At 37.3% G+C, this 24,101-nt stretch overlaps 3 protein-coding genes across 4 annotated transcripts in view; 1 reads left to right on the forward strand and 2 right to left on the reverse strand.

The window, feature by feature from the left end:
* Window positions 1–1,070: 1,070 nt before the first annotated feature.
* On the reverse strand, window positions 1,071–7,323 carry mrpl15 (mitochondrial ribosomal protein L15). The gene is made up of 5 exons (XM_015375664.1): window positions 7,156–7,323; window positions 6,737–6,894; window positions 3,425–3,590; window positions 1,561–1,684; window positions 1,071–1,467 (listed from the first exon to the last, which is right to left on the reverse strand). The coding sequence occupies exons 1-5, from the start codon at window positions 7,258–7,260 to the stop codon at window positions 1,130–1,132; spliced, it is 891 nt and encodes a 296-aa protein (XP_015231150.1). The 5' UTR covers window positions 7,261–7,323; the 3' UTR covers window positions 1,071–1,129.
* Window positions 7,324–9,620: 2,297 nt separating this feature from the next.
* Window positions 9,621–15,510, forward strand: lypla1 (lysophospholipase I). 2 transcript variants are annotated; one of them, XM_015375655.1, is made up of 10 exons: window positions 9,621–9,909; window positions 10,025–10,056; window positions 10,144–10,209; window positions 10,288–10,335; window positions 11,817–11,887; window positions 12,340–12,413; window positions 13,210–13,311; window positions 13,552–13,728; window positions 13,813–13,903; window positions 13,985–15,510. In XM_015375655.1, the coding sequence occupies exons 1-9, from the start codon at window positions 9,841–9,843 to the stop codon at window positions 13,870–13,872; spliced, it is 699 nt and encodes a 232-aa protein (XP_015231141.1). In that variant the 5' UTR covers window positions 9,621–9,840; the 3' UTR covers window positions 13,873–13,903; window positions 13,985–15,510. The 2 variants fall into 2 exon arrangements, with proteins under 2 accessions (XP_015231141.1, XP_015231140.1); XM_015375654.1 differs by having other exon boundaries at window positions 13,813–15,510.
* Window positions 15,511–15,647: 137 nt separating this feature from the next.
* Window positions 15,648–24,101, reverse strand: part of LOC107085374 (regulator of G-protein signaling 20-like) — a 20,668-nt gene continuing 12,214 nt past the window's right edge. The window contains exons 3-5 of the mRNA XM_015375656.1: window positions 19,053–19,136; window positions 18,736–18,970; window positions 15,648–16,743 (exon numbers count right to left, since the gene is read on the reverse strand). Coding sequence (XP_015231142.1) covers window positions 16,555–16,743; window positions 18,736–18,970; window positions 19,053–19,136 — 508 coding nt within the window. The 3' untranslated portion in view covers window positions 15,648–16,554. The remainder of the gene's footprint in view (window positions 16,744–18,735; window positions 18,971–19,052; window positions 19,137–24,101) is intronic.

Genomic DNA, 24,101 nt, shown 5'->3' on the forward strand with positions numbered 1-24,101 from the left:
AAGATGTCACAGTTGGTAAAACTGCAGTGTTTTTCAGTGTGTCATTTATAAAGCTACAACTGGCAAAGTTCAGTATTCCCGCTGGAGCATAATTTACCAGATATTGTGTGTTCAAGGTTGTGCACTTTGTATATAGATCAAAATGTCATATTTAGTCCTCAACTGATTCAAATACCATTTTTTTAAACGTTCTTTGTCTTCCTGTCATGGCAAACTAAAACTGAACGAGATTGCTTCTTATAGTTTTTCTTTTCTCCACAATTTCATGAATGTACATTAAAGGAGTATAGTCTAGGTCCAGATCTGTCCGTTTAGGTCTGTGAAGTAAACTATGATGTTGGCTTGTTGGATTCTCACTGATGGACACAGTGCTGGAAAACTATGCTTTTTATGCTATGCTTTTTTTAAAAGAAAAACGAAGCATGGTTTGCTCATTGCTTAAAAAAGATGTACTACTTGCATTGGTGTAGCACATAGAATGTTAAAACTATTTTAGATTTACAGCTGTAATATAAAAATAATAGAGATAGAAATGGTTTTGCAGGCTCCTCTATGCTTCCTTTACGATAAACTCCTCTCCCAATCTTGATAAAACACAAAGTTATTAATAGTTTGACATTTCGGCCTCTTTAAGATGTATGATTAAGTTGTCAGCATCATTTATAAAAACAGCCAGAAAGCCCTAATTCGTGTTGCAGAAACACATGGAACCCAAACCTGGCTAATTGAATAAACTGCCTTTATTTGGATCCGATGTGTCACTGTTATGTTTGTCGTGTGATTGTATTCCTATGACATGGGGGGATGGGAGTTAAGTTTGGAGGGGGCAGATGGATCTTTTGAACGTCCACTCCAGGATACAGCTGCATATGACTAATTTCAAACTCCCCCTTCTAGGGGCCCTATGCAAAGCCATTTCACAAGTAACACACATCACCAGGCATCTGTTTCCTGTTTTCATTCTTTGAGTTATCTTATTTTCCTTATTTCCCCCTCACCTGTTACAGTTCAAGTTCCTTCCATCATGCAGCTTTACCAATATACAAGGGCATTCAAAACAAAACATGTAATCACTTTCAACATAATGTTTATTCTGGGTAAATATAAAGAATGTTTTTAATGCGAACAACTATGAGGAGTAATATTTCAGCAGTTTCTCATCGGTTGGTTTCAGTATCTTCTTCTCTGGCATGTTAACGACCCAGCCTGGAGACAGGCCAAAGAAGATCTGTCGAACATCCTTCCTCATGGCCAGCATGTGACACAGTTCATCCTTTGAAATATCTGGCAGCACGTAGCCGTACTTCTGCGCCAGAGCGCGGCGGGCCTGCTGGATTTCTTCCGGATCTGCTAAGTAACCTCGGTTTTCAGCACTCATGTAATATGGAACCATGTCCTCCCCTGGCAGCATACGCCTCGGGATCGGCTGCCCTCTCATGAAGAATGGGACGGGCTTGATAAGGATTCCTGTAAAAAATATATACATTTATTCCCACACTTTCCATAAACAAACACTATACAGTATTAAATTTGTTGCATTATAATTGTTTGTTAGTTTACCGAGACTTATGGGATCATAGAAACTGGTGGTGATGACGCCTCCGTTCCGTTCGATGGCAGCTATGGCTCCTTCAGACGCTCTCTGAACCTCAATGTTGATTTTAGCTGCAAATATTTCTGAGCCCTGAAAGAAGTAAAAGTACATCTAAGCTGGAAAAGGGTCAACATCAGAGTCAATAAGCCACCTTTCCATTGGATAGAACCCCATCATGTGGCGCCCCCTGCTGCTGGTAATTGATCTCCTTGAAACCCACAATTATCTCCCTGTTATACACACTGAAATGGTTTTAAGTGGTTTTGTCTTTCATGCTTTGCTACAAAAAGTGGAACTCAGTGAAAATATTTTTGTCAGATTTTCTCCAATACATCTATTTGTTGTATATATTTAAAACACCCAACTTTTAAACACTGCTACCAAAAGCTAAATACCCATTATTTATTCAACAATGTGGTTTTGCTTAAAAGAAGCGCCTTAAAAGGTTATTCAGGAATTTGTCCAAGAGTTAAACACAAAGCTAAATGTAATTTTAAGGGATTTTAAATAAAAAAGAAACCCAAAATAGTATTTGATTGCCAAGAGAAAAAAAAAGTGATGCAAGCCTCCCACCTTTTTATAGCATGTGCACAAATGAATTGCATACCCAAACATCATTGGGCATCATTGGGCATTTTAAATCATACATTCTTGTGATGCATCTCATTTGAAAGGTATGATGTCTCAGTTTTGGCAGATTTGTGTACTTAGGTGTAAGTCTTACACAAATTGCGGTATGTAACTTCAAACGTGGAAAATAATTTTTTCCCTTGCATAAAAAAAATGCAATTTTTAATATTCTATATTTGGGTATAATTCATAGTTGAACTTTCCAACTCACAACACTTGTTGCTAATGTTGTGAAAAACAACTGTCAGATCTATGGTCCAAAGCAATGTGAAACTGTCACCCTTTATGTATTAAAAAGGTCCATTAGGCATAATTGAACCAAATTAGAACCAAAAGCAGATTATTTCTTTTTTTTGGACCAATTTACAAAAAAATACACATTTCTACATGTAGCTTTACACACATTTTTATTGAAGCACTTTTAATAATAATTCAAATTTCCAACTTTTCGAATTTTGACTATGCTTTTTTGTGTGCATCCAATTATTTCTCCTCTCCCTCCTTTCACACATAAACCTCTTTTCAGCCTGCCCCTATATGTCCAATACTACATCGCAAAGCTTCTCTTACTGGCTAACAAAATATGTCAAATATGTCAAAGTTTGGTAGGTCACTGATTTGTGGAGTTCCAGCTGTGCAAAGACTAGTGACGCATGCGCCTGAGGATGGGGTTTCTTACGTGCAGAACTTTTCCGAGGCATTCTGGGTACTGAGGAAGGAGCTGATGCTTGATTTTGATTGGTGAGTAAGCCCAGGTAGCATAGTTAATTAGAAATGGCTGACATATTCATGAAAATTAGCTTTTATTCAGAGCTGTTACAGGCAAAATGAACCCTTTTATGACAAAAGAATATGTTTTAGAATGTCAGTAAATGAAAACAGGGTAAGGGGTAAAAATTGAGTTCTAATCTGGCCTAAAATTTTGTTGGTATTTTTAGGAAAGCCTGATTCTAAAGAGGTACATGTTGGGTTTTGTTAGCAACCTTGCTGTTAGATGTGGAAAAAGATGTGATGTAAAGACATCCCAGGGCCATGCGGTGGCAACTAAGGGGTTCAATTCTTTTTGTACAGATTAAAAACTGAAAAGTGTGGTGTGCATTTATTTTCTATCCCTAGAGTCAACACTCTGTCGACCCTTTTTTCTCCCCTGTCCTCTTTAAAGGATATAATTCATCAGGTACTAATCAAGCAACGACATACCTCATCAACAAGCTGCACTCCATAGTCCCTCTTCAGAGGCTGGATGGTCACTCCCCTGGCATTGACAAGCTGGGTGAGGTCTATTGGCTGCGTTGGGTCAACCCGCCCCAGATCAATCAAATACTGCAGTCGTTTCAGCGTCAAAGGCTGGTACTGTGGACGCCGACTAGGAAGGAAGAACAGAAACTGCTTAGAAACTTTTATTTCTAGGATTACCAAGCACAGCTTTAATGAAAAAGAAGTTGCTACTTGATTCTATTTAGCAGTTGTTTTAATGCAGGCATTTTAAGCAAAAACAACATTATTTTAGGATGTTTTTAGTTTACAAAAGCTTTATCAAAGGTCCATAGACTGAATTTGAAGACTAACCGATATTAAAACAAAGAGCTCTGCGTGAAGGGAAACTCCTCTGAGTCTGTTCCCAGGCAACCTTCAGCATCCAGAAGGGAAGCACAGCCCTCTACAGGTGAAAATGAGGAGAGCACTCTAGATGCTTCCCTGCCAAATGCTAAAACATCCCCAGCCAGGTCCTCCCAGCCCCCTTACGCTTCCACACCTCCTCCAGCATCATCTGTCGCTGCTAAACCTGCCGATGGCACCACTGCTTCTTCAACCACGTCAGCCTCAACCCAGGGGGCTACCACCCTCACAGCCTTGTCATCATCGTCCTCTTCCTCCCCTGAGCCAGGAGAAACAAGTGCTTCAGGAGCTGGAGGCAATAGTAGCAGCTCAACAACAACTGATGGGGTGAAGCCCAGGCAACAGGCCCCTAAAGCTCCAGCATCAGATCCTTTTCCACCTGGGTTAAAAGCCTATTTGGATGCTAAGATCCTATCCAGATCTGTCTGACATCACTTCTGCTAAGCAAACATTAATGATCCGCATTCCATAACTAGATATAGTGACTTAATATCACAATGTTGTTTTTTTTTTTAAATCACTGCTGCTTATCTTATCAAGGCTGCACTTTAAAAAATTATATTGTCTAGAGAGCTGTTCTAAACGAAATTTCTTTTTTGTTTACACTTGTGTATACAAAATGACAAAATAAATCTGTCCAAGTTACAGAAAACTGCACATTGAAATCAGCATCTTTACCAAGTAGATTTGTACAAATATTCTGATTGTCTCTGAACTGCCATCAGTGTTTCAGGCCTATGTGTAAGAATCTGAGAGTAAAGTGTTGCTCATTAATAAAATTTGCATGAGCGATGCACCGGTCAGAAACTGACTTTTTGGACCTCATGTCCCTCCGTCAACGGACTAAACTCTTCCCCACTTCCTCACCGCCTCGGCCGTATCTAGACCCACAGTGTATAGCGCCACCGCAGCACGGGAGGGAGAATTACGTCCAGGAGCAAATGGATAACAATAGCCCGGAGGAGAAAAAAAAAACAAAAAAACATTAATCGATACTCTTACGGACGTATCAATGCATCGGATCGTCGGCTGTTGGATCAATGCATCGAAACGATTATTATTTACACCCCTAATACCCCATAACATCTTAGACAAAAAGAATAATTAGAATTAAAAAGGTATAGTGCAAGATTTTTCCAGAGATACTCTGTTTAAAGTCTGTTTGCATCACTCTAATGAGAGCAGTGGAGCTACAATGAATGGCTCATTACAAAAACACTAAAAGTGCACATGTGCAGAAAAAAGGAAAACCTGACTGGAAAGGAGAACGCACAATGGCACTAGACGAACATGTCGGTAAGACTGACTAGTAGAGAAAGCGTTTATAAGATGATGCCGCAAAACTCCAAGATTTTCCACAATATCATAAAATTAATGCAATTCTTATTTTTTATTTTGTTTTATATTAAAGGTTTGGATCAAGGAAAACTGGTAATGGCAGCTGACAGCTTTAGAAAAACACAGATAGGCTGAATTAATATTCACAATTATGTTTTCAATTTAACAAATAATTCCCCAAAAGTCAAAAGCTTTGGATGAATTGATAACTAGGATCGTAGTGAGCTTGACTCTGAATTTCAGGAATAGTGAAGGTAGAATTTTCCAAAGATAACTGCATCTATTTATGCTGAATATACTTAATCTCAGACCTCTGGTGGAATATCACCTGTTAAACATTAATAAAACTTTAGCTTGTGTCTAGACAGAAAAAAAGAATTAAACATCACTCTAAACAAATGATCTGAAGGTTAACTGGTAAATACAAAATGCACCAGTTTGTCAAATAAGAGCAATCAGTGCAGTCCTTATCCTTTGTGGCAATAATAATATGGACGTGACGATCAGCGGATAGTATAGCTAGTTGTTGACCACTGCTAGTGAAGCCACACTGTGCATCACGGTTGGTTGTAATGACTTGTGAAATCACTTACTTACAGATACAATGTAGTGCTCAGTATTCAGTGACCTAGAAAGCATCTTCCAGTGAAACCTTGCTTTCAAAATTCTGTGGTCTGATTACTACAAGTGCTGTTATCAATCTTTGTAGTTTTACCTTAAATTTGGCCACTGAATTCTNGTCCTCTTTGCTCAGTCTACTATGAATACTCTCCTTGTGCAGTTCCTCAGTGCTGGTTCTTCATCTTACCCTGGCTCATTGTGACTGTTTTCCCCTGATGTCGCCATGGTTCTGGTTTGTTTTACATTTTTCATGTTGGATTTTTGGATTCCCGCCTCTGTTACCTGTGTTTATTCAATTAAATCTTCAAGAAACTCACCCCTGCCTCTGTATTTGGGTCCAAAAACCTCAACCAAACCCTGACATACGTGTACTTGTGTTTTCCTCAGCAAATTCAACCCTCTGAAAATTGATTTAATTCATTTGTATTATTTCATTGGAGAGGTTCAGATTAACTTTATAGATATAACAATTTGGTTCACAAAAGGTTATGGAAATGGTATTTAATCTCTTATATTGTATATATTGCATATTCCACTGTCGGTAGATTGCAATGAGTGATTAAAATAGCTGATTAAGAATTGTTATTTACTTTTTATTTGGAATTCAGGAAGTAATTTATACAATTTAGAAGTCCTGAAAATCTCAATGAGCTATGATGAAGTTATAAGCAATAGCAAGTGAAAAGTGGTTGAAGATGTGTTCCTATAGTTTTACTACTAAGACAGTGATTTAAAATAGTGACATCTTCATTCATATTTATCCTAGAACAATACTCTTGGTATAATTTTAAAGCTGTTGGGCCACATATTCCTAAGATGTCTTATTTTAAGTAATGTTGAATTTATTTGTCACATACCTACTAATAATAGAGGTAACCTTGTCAAATACCCAGGGTTTAGTCTCCTTAAGTTTAAAAGGAGTTTTATTTTTACCTGTGGCCTTCATTGAAGCCATATTTGGGAACCACCAAGTAGAAGGGGGTCTGCCCCCCCTCAAAGCCCAGCCGAGGTATGTTCCCCCTCTGCCGCTCTCCTTTGTGGCCTCTACCGCTCCTGTTCCCCCCGTGCTGTCCTCTGCCTCGCCGCTTATCCTGCAACACAACATTGACGTCACATCAGCTCATTCACGCTCACATAACCCAGGCAACTACTTGCTGAAAATGTCTGTAAAAAATGGTTGTTGAGAATACCTATAGTGCAATATGGTTGCTCTGTAATGTTCTTTGCAGAAACAAATAAAGTTGTATTGAGAAAAACAATAAATAATAACTTAGGCAACTGTTACATTACATCTGCTGCAGCCATGCTAGCTCGTAGCATCGATACATGGTGTAAAAAAAAAAAGAACTCACCGCTTTCTTTGATCCTGGTTCCGGTCGTAGATTCGCTAAAGATATTCTAGGTAGATTCTGCAAAACATCCAAAGCTTTAGCGCCGGGTTTTTTAGTGAGAGACATGTTTGCTGCTGCTCACATGTCAAAGCTAGCAAACCAAGGACACAGGGGTCACGTGACAAGCCAGGAGAGGATGTGTTTGTTGTAAGAATTTCAAAGTAAAAGCATAAACTCTCCATCCTTAAAGGCCGCGAAAATAAGAGATGGGATGACTAGTTACATTTACTCAGTTACTATAAAAAGGAAGTACTTTTCGGAATAATATAACAGCATAGTACTTTTTACTGATTATTGCTTAAAGCTGATTATTAATGATCATAAATTAATGCTCAAGAAATCATTAAGAATGAATGATTAAAGGATTACTAGGAATTCTGTATCACACAAACAAGTAAAGCAGACTACAATATTTAAAATAATCTATTACTTCAACCCCCCCACCCCCCACCCCCAAAAAAGTTAAAAATATATAAAAAGATAACATGTAGAAGCCAGCCCTTGCACGCAGCGCCTTCATAGTCCGTTCCGAATGCAAATATCGGCTATTTAGAATGTTAACAATTATTGTGTATGTGTTGGAATTAACTTAGTTTAGATTGTTCCAGAGAATTTTTTACAGAAAATTTAGTCTAAAGGTTTAAATTCACCAGCAATTTAATTTAACAACCATAGACCTTTTTCCTTCAATCAAGCCATGTATTGCCTACTATTTGATGATACATTTGGGCCACTTATCATACAATATAGTACACGGTATAACTATATTAAGCTTGTATAATGCTACTGTTATTTGTTATATCTAAGATAAAGACAATACAAATAGTGATGATGGAGATACCAGAGATCTGAAGGATACAACACAGATAGAGGATAAAGAATAATGATGATGAAATCAGGGAGGAAGAAGTTAAAGACACAAAACAGACAAATATTGATATGAGGAAAATGGTGACAAGTCGGTGTATGGAACAGAATGGCAATAGATGAGGATGAGGAAGATTGGACAACAGTTTCAAATAGGAAAGAGAGAGATAGAGGAGGGAAAAGGAGGAAAGGGGGATTGAGAATCAAGGAAATAAACGGGAATTAGACAAAAGCAGTTGAAGAAGGAGTTGTGCGAACGAAGATTGTCAGAGAAGAGCTAAAAGTAATTTTTAGATTCAATGCAAGGGGAAAAAAAGTCATTTGAGCCCATTTTGATTTCCAGAGAAATAATTAAGAAAATTGGGGAAGTCGAAAGAGTGAAGATTTGAGAGATGGAAAAAAGCAAAATAAAAAACATTTGATGTTGAACACCCAGGGAAAAGAGAGGTGACACAGATAAAAGTGAAAGGACAGTAATAACAGGGATACCAATTAACGAGGATTTAGATTGATTAAAGATGAAAATTTTTGAGGCAACGTTAACAAAATACAGAGACTTTATAAAAACATACAAGGTAAAAGGTGTGGCAAGCATGTCACTGCTGATAGAGTTTCCAGAGTCAGTTCTACCAGAGAGAGTTAAAATAGTTAAAACAGTTAAGCCCTTCATTCCGCCTCCACTCAGGTGCTACAGGTGTCAGCGCTATGGACACATGGCAGCAGTCTGTAGGGGAGGGCAAAGGTGTTCAAAATGCAACTATGAAGGATGTGAGGTGAGAAAGAAGGCAGTGGAGATACAACAGGTTAAAATAACAACAAATATAATCTACACACAATCAGAGAAGAGAGTTCTAGGACAAAGGACTGGAGAAATCAATCAAATATGGAGAAATGAATCAAATACAGAATCAGGTACAAAAGCAAAATAAAGCAGAAAGAGAAGTTCATTTCGTTCCAACACCAGAGAAACTCATTCTATTCACAGTGCATGTCAATATTAACTGCACAGACCAACCCAAGCATAAGACAGAGAAAATCAGAATCATTGCCAGAGGAGCTGAAAAGTTTTTGGGACTCAAAGAAGTTATTTGTGTAACATGGTTGGAGATGGATGGAAGAAGTAGAACATCTGGTGGAAGAAAAGAAACATCTGGGTATTGGTTCAGGTGTTCATTATACAAAACAATTTAAGATATTTAATAGTAAATCGACAGTGATTTAATTAATATATGGATGGGTTAGAAAATGTAATAAAATTAATAGATAAAAGGGACAGTAGAAGAATATAGTATTTAAATTAAGAATGAGACATAAAGGTTTCTAATTGTTTATAATTTTTAATTATTAATAACATTAATATCAGATAAAGATAGAGGATGTTCGATTATTATATTTAGGATATAAAGTAAAGCAGGTAATTAGCTAGAATACTGTCATTTTGTTCCACAATCCATACCGGTAGGTGGCGATAATGTGCATTTAAGTTATTTGCTAACCGCTATTAAACCTCACAAAGAAGAACCAATCAGATTGCTCCGGGGGCGGGGCTAAAGCGGTCAGACACTACAGCTTGTTGTAGTCAGGCAGACCTGGGAGCTTCTGGAGGGCCGATACAACGGATTTTCATCTTCCAGAAGGAAAATCTGGATTCAGTTAAACAAGCCGGGTAGCTCACAGCTGAAATATTCTCCTTCGTCTTTGGGTTTATTGCTGTGTAAAGTCCTACTTGGTGTCAGTATTGAGCCGAGAGGGGCTAACTTGTAGCTGCCTCAGAGCTGTATGTGCGGTAACAACATGTCAACTCCTCTACCTGCCATAGTGCCTGCTGTCCGGAAAGCAACCGCGGCGGTGAGTTTATCGAGCCCTCCTCTGACAGGTCGGAAAAAAATACAGCTGCTGCTTCATGCTGGCAGCTGTCAGTCCATACCTGCATGGTTTTAGACCTGTTTGTTCTGTTTTATAGGTCATTTTTCTGCATGGCCTTGGTGATACCGGGTATGTGAAAACCTCATAGAATTGTTGATATTAAAGGTGAGCCGAATATGTTTCACTTGAGTTTATTTGTTGTTTAACATTTGATAGGCATGGCTGGGCAGAGGAATTCGCGGGCATCAGAACACCTCATGTGAAATATATATTTCCTCATGCGTAAGTCCTCATATTCTATTGGCAGAATAGTTTTATTTTAATTCACATTAACTGATGGAAACCTGTCTTAACCTGCAGTCCCACCATGCCAGTTTCTCTGAACATGAGGATGTCCATGCCTTCCTGGTGAGTGTCTCAGTCCATTCCCTGATTTTAATAGTCATTTATTTATTATTCTAATTATTGGTGTTATTAAATTCTTAAATTGGATGTTTGATTATTTTTATTATGGTATGAAAATGGCAAACTATTGAGATTTTTGGATGTGCTTTCTATTCTTTCTATTTACAGAAAAAAAATTATTGATTACTCATGTTTGCTTTTTAAGAACTAGAGTTAGTAAAATGTTTTATTTTTATAAAACCTTTGGAGGGATTTGAATTGACAAGTCTTTTTTTTTTTTTTTTTGCCAGACCATTAATTAAACTCTAGAAATATATTCAAATCTTGCAGGTTTTTGTGCAGCCTTACCTTTACATACGATCCAATGAAGCATATTTCCTTCTCATTCAAAATCTAAATTGTATTTTACTTCCTTTTTTTTTTTACAACTCAACATGTAGATGTGGTAATAGATTGGTTTTTAGGATATATTTATTTTAGAAAAAAAACTCTTTGCTTTTATGTGTCATATTGTTAAATCATTCATTCTTTTAATGTCAATTTACAAGAGCTTTTCAGATTTCTGTCGTGATCAATCATTAACTGTTTAAAGTTGCCTCCTTTTTTGATTGAGAAACAATTTCATTCATATTTCAAACAACATTTTTACAGAGTTGATATATTAAACTTCTTCTTTACATCCCCGATCAATGGTTTAGAAAGACTAGTTTTACTAAAACATAATTCATGTATTTAATAGGAGATGAGCTCGACTGTGAGATTTCCAAAAAGTTGCCAACATTTCTGTACCTTATTTTAAGACATAATCAACCTCTTCAAGAGAAAGACAAGCTAAATGAGCAGCTGACATCTATGATTAGAAAAAAATCAAACTTTTTAAAACTTTCAACTTCATCTTTAAATGTAAGTATCCAACTTGGGAGTTTCCTTCCTTCTGAAACATTATCAACACAGTCAGCTGTGTTTTGAGCATGACCTGCTTACCCCTGGATACAATGTTTTGACTGAAAAGAGATTTTATTTTTTTCCCACTGATATCAGGAGAGCAACAAATCCTCTGATTGATGTCACTAGCTGATTATTTAATGCATGAGTTGCTATCATTTAAGTTTTTCTATTAGAGAGGCATACTATATCGCTGTTATGGCGCAGCTTTTGCTTGTTTGGGCAACAGTGGCGTCGGCTGAAGGAGTTTACCCTGGCAACCAGAGGGTTGTAGATTCAAGCACCCGGCTGCAGCTTCCAGTGTCGTTGTATCCTTGGGAACCAACTTCAACTGCTTTGTCTACTGATAGTGGTCAGAGGGACTGGTGGCGCCAGTGTATGGCGCTTTGGTCAAGTTTTCTGACTTAAAAATATGCTATATAAGCACAGGCCATTTACTATTTGGTAGTTTTATGGAAACATGACACTGCTGCAGTGGAGTGTTGTGTTTTTTTTCAGGCTGATGAAAAAAAAACTTGTGTTTATTCTACTATTTACAGGTTTGATATCTACTCTCTGAGCCCAGATGCAGAAGAGGACGAGGCTGGCATCAAGAGCGCTTCAAAGAACAGTACGTTTATTTAAGAGTTAAACAAGCCTTGCACTAAGTCTGCAAGTAAAGGTTATTTTGATAATTGATTAATCTGTCAATATTATTTTTTTAAATCAATCAAAGAATCATCAGATAGCAAAAGTAGCTTTATTAAAACATTTCTTTTTTACAGTATTTGAGCCGGGTGAAGCTTAAACAATACCTCTTGAAGGATACATAATTTTTTACATTTTAAATGCAAATTGCATTTAAATGTTTATTCAGGTTTGCCTTAATTACTGCTTTCAGTAGATTGTTCTTTTTAGAAAATGGCAGGTTTTAGAGCCTGTCTTTATTTATAACTAAATTAGCAAACAGTTATTTCAGCAATCAGTAAATCAGGATTAATCAGATGTTTTTTTTTTTTTCTAGTCCTGCTTTGCGCCCATGTTTTCCATTGATATATATATATTTTTTATTTTGTTTTGCAGTTAAAGCTTTGATAGATCAAGAAGTGAAGAATGGGATTCCCTCACACAGAATTATCCTGGGGGGGTTTTCTCAGGTATTCGTGCCCTGTTTTGAAACTGTGTTATTTAAGTCTCATATACAAGATTGTTTATATAACATGTATTTGTCTGAATCAAATAATTTAAAGTGTAAGGCTTTGGCTGAGAACTTGGCTAAAATTTATTTTACTCTAAATATTAGCTTATTTGGTCAGGATAATCAAATGAAGGTTGCTGTTACTGGGCTCTTTAAGGTAGCTTCTATAAAACGAAGATCCAGGGAAGACTTTTTCTAGCGAATTTTTTACTGTTTATATATTTAACAAACAGGAAGATGGTTTACTTTCCCTGTAGCTGATCAGTTGTCAGGGAAGATGGAGAAATTCACTGAATTCAGCTTTCATTTTAATCATTAAAATGTTTGATACAGTGTTTCAAAGATATGAAATAGGTGGATCATTTCAAAACAAAAGTAAAACAAATCATTTAAAATGTAAAGCTATAGTGGTTAAGAAATAATTTTAATGAAAAAAAATTGAATAAACCTTGGCAATTAAAAGCTCAAAATGTATATAAATGATGGCTTAAATGGTTCCATTTTTTTTATAGTTTATATAGAATGTCCCTTTAAAAGCCTGGAAAAGTATGACATTTGAAATAAGTTGTTATTTTTTTATTTTTTGGATGTTTAGAAAATATAAACAGTTTTTTGACATGAATACAGAATCTTTTGTATTGTATATAGACACTAATAGTCCTAAACTCGGCTTCTCCTCTAATTTGGAAATGTGTTTGTCTGTGTGGGTGAAAGTAATGATTTGTTCTTAATAACTATTGATTTGCTTTTCTCAGGGTGGAGCTTTATCTCTCTACACGGCTCTGACATCTCAGCAGAAGCTCGCCGGTGTGGTCGCTCTGAGCTGTTGGCTTCCCCTCCGTAAATCCTTCCCTGAGGTAGGAAAACATAATAAAACCTTTTTTATTTTTAGCATTTAGTAAGAATGAGTTTACACTAATACTCTGGAGCAGAAAGTGACCTTAAAAGTTGGAAAATATTCTTAAAAATTAACACACAAAGCATTTTTTTTGCTGAACCACCCCTTTAATGAAAATACACTGTAGGGGTATTCCATTCCTGCTCATAATCTGTCCTAATTGGATCATAAGAACGGTCCTAATCTCTTTTATCCTTAGGCGGCAGCCAACAGTGCTAACAAGGACATGCATGTCCTACAATGCCACGGGGAAGCTGACAACTTGGTCCCGTTTATGTTTGGTGTCCAGACGGCAGAGAAGATGAAAAGCCTCATCAACCCGTCCAACATCACCTTTAAATCGTACCGGGGCCTACCTCACAGTGTGCGCCCAGAGGTCAGTGTGCAGACGGCGCTCCCTGAGTAACAAAACCTCTGATTCAGTCAGAGATATAGTCTGCATCATTTTCTACCTCTGCAGGAATTGATTGACGTCAAGCAGTTCATAGAGAAGCAGCTTCCTGACATCAGCGATGAGTGAAGAAAGAGTGCCCCCCCCACTCACCTACTCGGTACTGTTCGAGTCTGAATCTGTGAGATTCGCTGGACTTTACAACCATGGACCTGACAGTAAATCTGCTGCTACTCCATAGACCATGTGGCCCTGGCAGTTCCTGTTAGTCTGCAACAGGAGGCAATGCTGCAAACGCACTGGAGCCACAGACTCAACCCTGTGCAACAGTAGAGGGACGCTAGGAGCTTGATTGCAAAGCATGTTGCCACTGAGACTTTTTTTGTAGGAACCATATGTATTAAAATAACTAGGGCTAAACTTTTGAGTTAAATACTCAAACCTCTTACAATAAATTATGTATTGTAAAAAGCTGTTGTATTTCAAATATGTTTTTTATTAGTAGCATATTTAATGATCTGAGTATTATTAGTAAAACTGCCTTGTTTCTAGAGATGCACTGACCAGGCATTTCCTGGGTGATATCAATTCTCCTCAAGGTCTTACATTTGTATTTCATTTTTTTATTTCATTTAAGTTAGTTTGGTCTCTTTGGACTTTAAAGTCTAATCCATAAGTTTACAAAATGGTTGAGGGAGGAGGTTTGAGAGGGTAATTAGCATGCTTTAATCTGTGGGTTCATGGTACTAATGACATACCATATTGGGGTAGGTTAGAGGGTAGAATGTTGTCCTTGTAATCTGAAAAGTCTGGGATGATTCCAGTTCATTTCTGCCAGAGGTTCCCGGCCGAACCCTGCATACGGGTGCGCGATTGTGAGGCGATTGGTTCTTGTTTTAAGTGAACAGTGCGACAAAAAAAAGTCTTCAGTAAATTCCATTTATTTACCACTTCTGTCCAAGTTTTAACCTTCCGACTAAAACTTTCACTCTAAGAGGATACTTGCCACCCATTCTAGAAGAGGAAATGGAAATATCCATTTATAAAACAAAGTGAAGAATTGTGTCCTTTATGCTTAACTCATCCCTGAGGGAGCCTTGGGCAGCTGCACTTATTAACACACAGGGACCATTGTGAGGTTTAAAGTATTGCCCAGGGATCCAGAATGACATTCTGAGGTCTGAGAGACAGACACTCCGCTCTATAAACACTAAACCACCACTTAGATTCTAGAACGGCTTACTGCCATGTGAGCTAGATTGACCTACTTGGCCAGATTGACAAGATCTGCATTTTAAAAGCTAAAAACATTCCACCAACTGTTAAGCATGGTGGTGGCAGAATCATACTGTGGGGACTACTCAAAGTCCATCAGTGTCTCAAATCAACAGTTGGAGGACTGAAAGCTGAACAGTGTGAATTATTCCAAACACATCCTAATTATTGTTCGTTCATTTATCATAAATTATTCAGTTTATCATCCAAACTACTTTTGAAAGAGAATAAGCAGGCCAACATTAGGTTTCTGGACCTTAACCCTATAGTAAAAAATTCAATTATAGATAATGTCTGAGCCGGTGCTTGACAAAGTGTAATCAGCTAGGCAGATTCTGCCATGAAAAGAGGTAAAATAAGACAGAATGAGACTAGAAGCTTGTTGGTGGCTACACACTCCATGTAGTCAAGGTAAAACCTGATTAAACAAAATTGAATCAAAAGGGTAAGAAGGTGTATCTCAAATCCAAGCCAGCTGTCCTGAAAAAAAAATTAAATGAATGACTAATTATTAAACGAATAGTCAATCCAACCTAGAAGCAGAAACATAATACATCTTAATAAGCCCCACATTCAGAATGTTCTTGCACATCATTTGTATTTTCTATCTGTGTAAGATGTTCATATGGATTACCTGGTCTACCTAATAGGAATAAGAATAAAATCACTTAACATTTGGTTGATGCTCACGTCATCAAGAACATACAATTGTGCTTTATTTTATTCATAAGAATTCAAATAGCTATTTCACACAAATTCCCCTTTTTTTAATCATACATAAATATATCAGTGTTTAAGGTCATGAATTCAGCATATTTTTCCCTGTTCTGTTGAAATCAAATATATGACTAATATCACAGTATTGAAACACAGAGACAAGATAAATTTCTGGGTATCAGCTCGAGTTGTAAAAACCTTTTTCTTTTTTTTATTCTTTGAGAAGAGCTGAAAGCACCAACATGTGAACTCAATGTCGCACCGTTCACGTCAGACTAAAAGGTGCTTGTGTAGAAGATGTTGTTCCAAGGCACTTTCTTTTCTTCTTAAGGTACATTTAAATAAAACCTAAAGGTTTTCTACAAGAACTGAATATGCATTAGGCTCACAATATACCTAAATACAAATGCAGTGCTCACAGATACATGCTTTCCCGCTTTAAATAAGGTAGAAAAGTGCAATGTCAAGCGCTAGGGAATATATTTATATATGTATAAAAATATAGATATGTTTTTTTTTTTTTTTTGTCTAAACGATTACAGTAACAGATGCTGAACGTAGCATCCTTGTTCTCGGCTGCTGTCAAGGATTTGGAAATCCACTAATCACGCAGAAATAAACAGCAGCTACCCTCTAGATAAAGACTGGCTTTCAGCTGCGTTCACTTTCCTGTCTGTCTGTCTTTCTATAAATAACAGGTCTCTGACCTTTTTACACAAAAAGCTGCTCCCGTTTTTAAAAGTATGTGTGTGTTTCGAGGGTGGGGGGGGCTTATGCATGCGCTGAAAAGCTAACGGTGTGGGTGGGAGTGAAGGGGATTTATGGCTCAGGGGGAGGCTCCTCCAAGCTCTTCAGCAGATCTGTGTATGCAGAGGAGTTTATGTAGCGAGGGTACGAGTCTCTCTGCATCAGAGTGTAGATCTGCTGCTGAGCGTCGTCGAACGTGTGCGAAGTCGGCTCCAACATGTTGCGGTTTATCACCTCTCGCACGCGGGAGTCCAAGCTGACCTGCAGGGCAGAGAGAATGAGAAACCAGGTGTGATGCTGAACTTAACCAAATACAGTAGCTGGTCCTCGGCTGGTCCCCTACAATTCCTTTAAAAGCATCAATATTTGTACTGAAATATTTTGTCATGATTTGTGGATTGGATCTAAAGAGAAGTGCCTTCTCCTGGTCAGACCCTGCAATTCAGTGAAAAGGTGGAGTCAGTAAAACAATATTCACACCCAATAGCTGGAAGTTGCAGTGAAGTGGGCTGCCATTCGGCTGGCCTTTGATTAGGAAGTGCCATTTTGAATGCTAATCAGCTCTGATCAACTGAACAGAAGAATCGGATAACTAATATAAAAAAAAAAAAAAAAACTGCTGATTTTTTCTCAGTTTGGTTTCTATGATTATGGGAATCCAACAAATCTGAGTTGTACAGATTGTCAACAGGTGAAGAAAAACCCAATCAAAGGAAAGATTAAACTCATCATTCATGAGGTCAGAACAACAATTAAAACACTGCAGGCCTCAGCTTCTTCTTTTCGCTTTTGATGACTCAACAGTTAGACAGAGACTGGGAAAAAACTGCATCAATGGAAGAGTTAGCAGTTTTATTAAGGATACCTTTTGTAAGCCTTTACTGAAAAATATCTTTACAGTAGCTCTTTTATTCGAACCTTTAGGACTCAAACGTCATTTGATGAGTCGACAGACACCTCAGTAGTTAAGTACAGATGCATCTACACTACAAAAATGATCTAGAAATATGTAAAAATGTCTTAAATTAAGTGTATTTACCTTTAATTTAAGTAGGAAAATAGGATGATTTGCTAATTATGACTGAGTAGTTTTACTCTAAGAATACAATTAGATAATATTCACTTGAAACAAGACAATGCAATTTTTTTTTTCTTATTTTAAATGTAAAATGTCTTATTGTATTGGCAAAGTGTCTCACTTACCTCCTCAACTGAAGAAAAATATGCATTTATTCTAAGTAAAAATTAACTTATCTAGATTTAAATTTTTTGCAGTGTATAAGCCTATAGCCTATTGTTTCTGAATGTACTTTGGGTCGGAAGTCCCTGTGCTGTTTCTAATGTTGTAGTGTCAAGGGCATCCATGTAAAAAAAAAAAGATGTCAAGTATGAGCAGGAGCTGCCAGAACGAGCAGAAGAGCGCTGCAGTTCTGTGTTTTGGACACAGATGACTATCGTTGGAATACTCCATCATACCTTTTAAAAAAGAAGCTTTTTAACAAGACAAAGATGGTGGTATTAGTGGGATGGTCTGACTAACATGCCAAAACGGATGGAAGCAGGAATCTAGCTCTTTTGTTTTCTGTCTTTCATTGCTGCACAAACTGATTAATCCAGGTTTCTGGCCATTTACATTATGGTTACAGTAACAGATTTCTGAGACCAATCTGTTATTCAATTTATTAATCCCAGAAAGACTCCAAAATAGTCTGGAAGACTACAGTAGCAGCCATAAAAAAAGGCCCTTCTCAGTCAAATGCCAACCGAATGGCAGCCCACTTCCCTGCAACTCTCAGCAAAATGCCCTCCAACTTCCACCAATTGGGTGTGAAGATTCTTCACTCTGATTCCACCCTTTCACTGAATTACAGGGTCTGACCAGCAGAAGGCACTTCTCTTTAGATCTTAATGTCCACAAATCATGACAGTATATTTTAGTACAAAGATTGATGTTTAAAAAGGTACTGCAGGGGGCCAGCCAAGGGCCCATAAAGGAAAGTGGGGAATTTTGAACGGCTACTGATGTTTCAACGTAAAGCTGCAGTTAGTGGAAAATCTTCCAACTTTGAGGTCTATTAGGATAAAAAAAAACAGCAAGGCAGATGAATCCCCAGACTGAATCATTTAATAACTACATAATTCATTCATTAGATGATTCATTTTGTGTCTAATTATTTCCTAATGAGTTTTGTTCTAAATTTATCCATATTAGACATAATGTTAGACCTGACCGACATGTCTTCTGTGTCTCACCTCTTTAGGGGAAAGAATAGAGATGAAGTCCTCATATATTTGGCGGACTTTCTCTTCAACCACAGTCTTATTGGTTTCTTTTTTCAGCTCTTCGCAGGCGAGCCAGAACATCATGTTCTCTTCGCTGAACTCCGTCCTTAGGAACTGCCTGAAGCAGCTTCGCCCAGCTGCACTTTTCATCAGCCTTTCAAACGACACCGCCCAGGAACGAGCTTCGTCCAGATTGGGTTTCAGGCTGGGAAATAAACTAGCATTTAAGTTTTTATTGACGGTTTGATTTTGTTGAAGTCATTTTTAAAGAAGGGATGGAGGCTTACCTTTCTTCACAATTAGAGTTCTCCTCAGGTCGCTGCTCAAAGGTTGATCTCTGTGTGGTTTCTTCCTCACCTCTAACAGTCAAGCTGAAACAAAGACCCATTTAAATGACATGATAAATAATGGAAAATAGAGCTTTCACACCAGCATCATTGTCAGTTGGAACATTAAACTCTGTCCTTTTGTTGGTAACAATTAGAATGTTAACCAGAATCTTGAGTCATTTCTTTAGATATTGCCTTAAAGTAGATTAATTTCTAATTAAACATTTTACAGTTGTCTTCATCCATATATGTCCCTGCAATGGTTAAGCTTTTTTGTTTCTCTGATTTTCATGTTGCACCCTAAACCAATAATGGATAAATGATACATGGTTTTTATATTGTTAAAGTATCTTAAGACAAAGTTTTAAACTGAATTTGACTTGTGGAGAATGTTCTTTTTCAGGGTGGATCATCTAAATAAGTGGTCCTTCTAAGTGTCAATCATTCTGGTGATATGTTTACATAAGGCTGTCCTATGTGCTCATCCTTAGGTAGCTATCTTTTTATGCACATGCGCACTTTCAGGCATATATCTGTGGTGAGCTACAGTTGAGCCAGTCATTGAAACTCGCTTTCTCATTCTTTGAAAATGGCAGAGGGTTCGTAAGAGAAAATGTGTCTACGAAATGTATAAGAAGAAGAGAAAGGCCTCAGTAAAGATAAACAAGACCTGAGTGTTTTTGGGAGATTCTTTTATGAGATGGTGTACACTGAAAGCACGGGTCCGGCTTCCCACTGATGCCTCAGTTGCAGTTTCTAGTCAACATGTAAAGTTTGGCATGCTATTTGGAGAAATCCATTTCACATCCCTGCTAGTAAAACGAGAAGAAATGGGCTTGTGCATGCTCTTGCAGGTGTTTAATACTGTAGGCGTTCTCTCTCGGGAGCAGGTACAGGGTTGTGCATGTGCATTTTTTTTAAGTGGAGAGGGTAGGTCTTTTTTATTTGTGAAACTACACCTACACCTTTAAACCATTACTAAGTAACTTTTTAACCCTTATCAAATATTTTAATGACTTTTGTTCCTATACGTAAACTTATAACTAGTTGAATGACACCTCTGTCATGGCCTTAGGGGGTCTGCATCACTTTCAACGACATTAAGCAACTCAGAGGAGGGTTGCAGTAACCCTTCCACACAAAACTACAAAGGTCCTAAAATTTTGCCTGCATTTCGTAATTTTCCAGCCATCTCCTTTTACTGATGGAGGTTCAGAAAGTGATGAAAACTGCAAATTCAAACTGAACTCCAGAGAATCTGAAAGAGGCCAAACTCGACCATGTTGGTAGGAATGTGGTACGTGACTTTGCGACGGAGGTCTCCCAGTTTAACCCTTTAAAGCCTGATCCAAGAATAAAACAAAACAGAAAATTACTTTTTTTGGGTTTGAATTCCTTATTTGCCCTTTTAACAAAGTATGTAAAAAGAAAAAACAGAAATACATTTTTGATATTAATAATTTATTACTATGCGATAAGTCAAGATTATTTTTTGTGTAGTCTTCTACTGGCTGTTATCAGGTATACCTGATTGTGTACAATAGGATTTTGAGCAAAGTTTTTACCATTAATTTATGCAAAACATTTCAGAAACCGTATGTATCAAATACGATACATTTAGCATTACAGGGTTAACAAGCGGAAGCGTGATGGCAACTCTGCTCATCCAGCTCCGTGTAAGACTCAGGCAGGGAAGAAAACAAAACCAGATAAAAATGAGTGAATCTAGTTTCAAATGAAGCCATTCTTCAAGCCGTTTTAATCTTGAAGAGAGTGGAGGTTAAGGTTGTGGATCTGAAGAAGCAGATGAGACAGAGGAGCACACTGCTTGCTAGTTTATCAAAGGCAGTCCATTTCAATGCAGAAGAGGTTTAAGAATGTAAAGAAAAACTGTGAAAAGATTGAAGCAAAAAAGGGTTTTCACAAAGAAAAAAGTTTCTGATTTGAGAGAGCGAGTGCCAGAACAAGAAACATATCGAATGAGATGGTGTCTGTGCATCAGAGGTTTGGAGGAAAGAAGGGGAGAGGACAACTGTACAAAAGTCATTCACATTCCTCAGAAAATTCTCGCTGAGCTAAAAGGAAAAATGGAAGATGCAGTGACCAACAACAGAAAATGACACGTGATTTTTCTCTTCACCCACAGATGAGTGAAAGAAGACATCTGGAAGAGAAGTAAAGGCTGGGATGTTTGCAAAAAAACGGTGATTCAGTTTGCATAGATGATGCCAAAAGAACACCTGAAAGAAAGGAGAAAGATGTGGCCTAAGACTGAGCAGACACACATCTTCATTGAGGGTCTCAGGATGAAGAAGGCTAACAGATCCAGACGGAGAAGTTCTCAGGACGGACATGTTGATGTTACTCACTGCTTTATTGGTAACAAAAGCTAACTGCTGTTAGTAGGCTGAGGAGTTCAGCCTATAACTGTGTTTAGGCATTTTTTTCCTATGTGTTTTCATTATGATTAATACGTTTTCATTCAGTTCTTTAAATTATTGTTAAAAGAAAGACACTTCTTTGTTCCATAGAGGGGAAAACTGTCACTGCTTTTTGTTACAAAAACTCATTCAGTAGACAGGGCTGAAACGAAAAGACGTTATTCAGTCATGGTTCAAATAAATCTGGTAGTGTTGCATTCTCCTTTATCCGGTTTCCAGGGAAATCAGGGAAATTTTATAACATAAAACAGATCTAGCTGGTCAGTGGATACGTGTGGTTTTAAAATCAGAAGACTGACTTTTTTTTAATTACAAATGTCTATGGATACAATGACAAATTGAAAAACATCATGTTAATGGACAGTGCAACTGATTTCATAATGCAGCTTAAAATCCTGTAAGCGGGAATATGAGTCCAGATGAAAGGAATGACTCAACGAGATTATCTGTAATATCATGCGAGAAATAATCTGATTGATATCTGGATATATCTAAGCCCTGGTAGAATGAAGAATCTAGAATTGTTTATTGGATTGTTGATTTCGAAATAGCCAAGTGTGTTTCAGCTGTAACCATTTCTAAGGCACCACTTTCAGACCACAGCTGTATAATCTTAGCACTAAAACCCTCCATAAAATTACACAATAACAAGAGCTACTGGAAGTTTAATGCAGGTTTATTGATTAATGGGGACTACTGTTCAGAAGAAATTGTTCAGAGTATGGAAAGGCGTGGAACATTTAAAAATTATATTAACAGTTGGAAATATATATTGTGTTTGAAATTAGAAAATGTTTGATTTATTTTAGCAAAAAATACAGAAAGAAAAGGAGAACATTATGAAAGCAGCCTTCAGAGGGATATTTCACAATGCTGTGGTTCATTGGAGGATAACGATGAGGATAAGATCAGGTTTATTCAGCTTCAAAATCAGCTAGATAAAACTTATTTGAAAAAAGCTAGAGGCGCTTTCATAAGATCTAAAGCCAAGTGGTTAGAGGAGGGTGAAAAAAACTTTTGCAAGTTAGAAAAAAGGAGACAGGAAAGAAAATCAGTAGCTTGTCTCATAATGAATGCAACAGAATGCAAAGATCTGAAGGAAATTGAAAAAGAGATTTTTAAATTTTACTCTACCCTCTATGAGTCCATCTATGAGTTTTATTGGAACATTGATGCTTCATTATTTGAACAAATCAAAGAACTTACTCCACAACCTTTAAAAGGTTATGTGAAACTACTTGATTTTAGGAGTAACAAGTTAGATGCAGCTATTAGCAAAATGTCCCTGAATAAAAGTCCAGGGAACAGACAGACCCACAACCGATTCTTACCAACATTTCTGGGCTGATATCAGGTAAATCCTGTTTAAATAAATTGAGCAATGTCTGGAAAAGGGTGAACTGACAGCAAGTATGAGGCAGGGGCTGATAATCTTAATCCCCAAATCTGGGAAAGATCAAAGGTTGTTGGACAACCTCAGACCGATACCTCTGCTTAATGTCGATTATAAAATATTCTCAGTCTTGACTTAAAAAAAGGCCTCTCAGCTGTTCTTAACTAACTATTATTATGAACTAACTAGTGAATCACAGTCAGGGTTTTCAAGGGACAATTCATTCATAATAAATTATTTAATAAATAAATAAAATTGTTACTTGATTTAATGGAATAAAAAGAACTGATACAAAAAGAGGGTTTTATTCTTTTTTTAGATTTTTACAAAACTTTAGATTCTTTGAATCACACATTTATACTTAAAAAAACCCTACATCATTTTGGATTCGGCAATAAATTTGTAAAGGTGACCGCAATTTTATATAAAGGCATAAATGGTTGAGTTACATATAGTAGGCGTACTTTATTAAAAGAGATTTATGACAAGGCTGTGGATGTTCCCCATTATTGTTTATTCTGGATGCTGAACTTCTTTCAATCTGTATTATGAAAAGTGATAAAAAAAAAACCTTTTCTCAGTGTTGAATTAACAAATTATAATTAGTTAATTGATGATTCCACCCTTTTAAAAAAATGAAGCAGAAATTCCATTCCCTTCAGATTTAATAAAGCAGTTAATGTAAATAAATTTCAACTATTGCCATTACACAATCAAACACTGTAATCCATACATAATATACATATTAAATTACAGGTAAAATATCTAGGTATTGTCATAGGCGGAAGTTCAGCTGAAGAAATTAATTGCTCTCCTACATCCACCTGTGACACAGCCAATCAGCTTTGAATCACATCTCCATGAAAGCCAATCGGCATTCAAAGTTCATCTTAAAAGGCCTCCGATTCGCACATGTCTGCTCCTGTTCGCAGGCAGCGGATACGCTGCGTGACTTCATTCAGATGACACCGTTTCAACCCACCTCCAGCCCCTCCTCCACCATCGTAGCTAAAGCTTCATCAGAAAGTAATTCCTCCTGGACTCTCACTGTGTTCCTCTGACAGAAGACCGCCATGTTGAGCCTGGTTCTGCCAGAGGTTTCTTCCCAACAGGGAGTTTTTCCTCTCCACTGTCGCTTCATGCTTGCTCATCATGGACAGGTTCTCTCAACCT

Source organism: Cyprinodon variegatus, unplaced genomic scaffold, assembly GCF_000732505.1.
Source record: "Cyprinodon variegatus isolate N-32 unplaced genomic scaffold, C_variegatus-1.0 Scaffold123, whole genome shotgun sequence".
Taxonomy (NCBI): domain Eukaryota; kingdom Metazoa; phylum Chordata; class Actinopteri; order Cyprinodontiformes; family Cyprinodontidae; genus Cyprinodon; species Cyprinodon variegatus.

Bases quoted from the DNA above. Each gene is read 5' to 3' on its own strand.
- mrpl15 (XM_015375664.1), bottom strand. From the start codon at position 7,260: ATGTCTCTCACTAAAAAACCCGGCGCTAAAGCTTTGGATGTTTTGCAG. The intron at 6,895-7,155 runs GTGAGTTCTTTT...GTTGTGTTGCAG, and splicing joins AACCAGGATCAAAGAAAGCG to GATAAGCGGCGAGGCAGAGG. The intron at 1,685-3,424 runs GTATGTCGTTGC...TACTTCTTTCAG, and splicing joins GAGTGCAGCTTGTTGATGAG to GGCTCAGAAATATTTGCAGC.
- lypla1 (XM_015375654.1), top strand. From the start codon at position 9,841: ATGTGCGGTAACAACATGTCAACTCCTCTACCTGCCATAGTGCCTGCT. The intron at 10,210-10,287 runs GTAAGTCCTCAT...CTTAACCTGCAG, and splicing joins AAATATATATTTCCTCATGC to TCCCACCATGCCAGTTTCTC. The intron at 11,888-12,339 runs GTACGTTTATTT...TTTGTTTTGCAG, and splicing joins CAAGAGCGCTTCAAAGAACA to TTAAAGCTTTGATAGATCAA.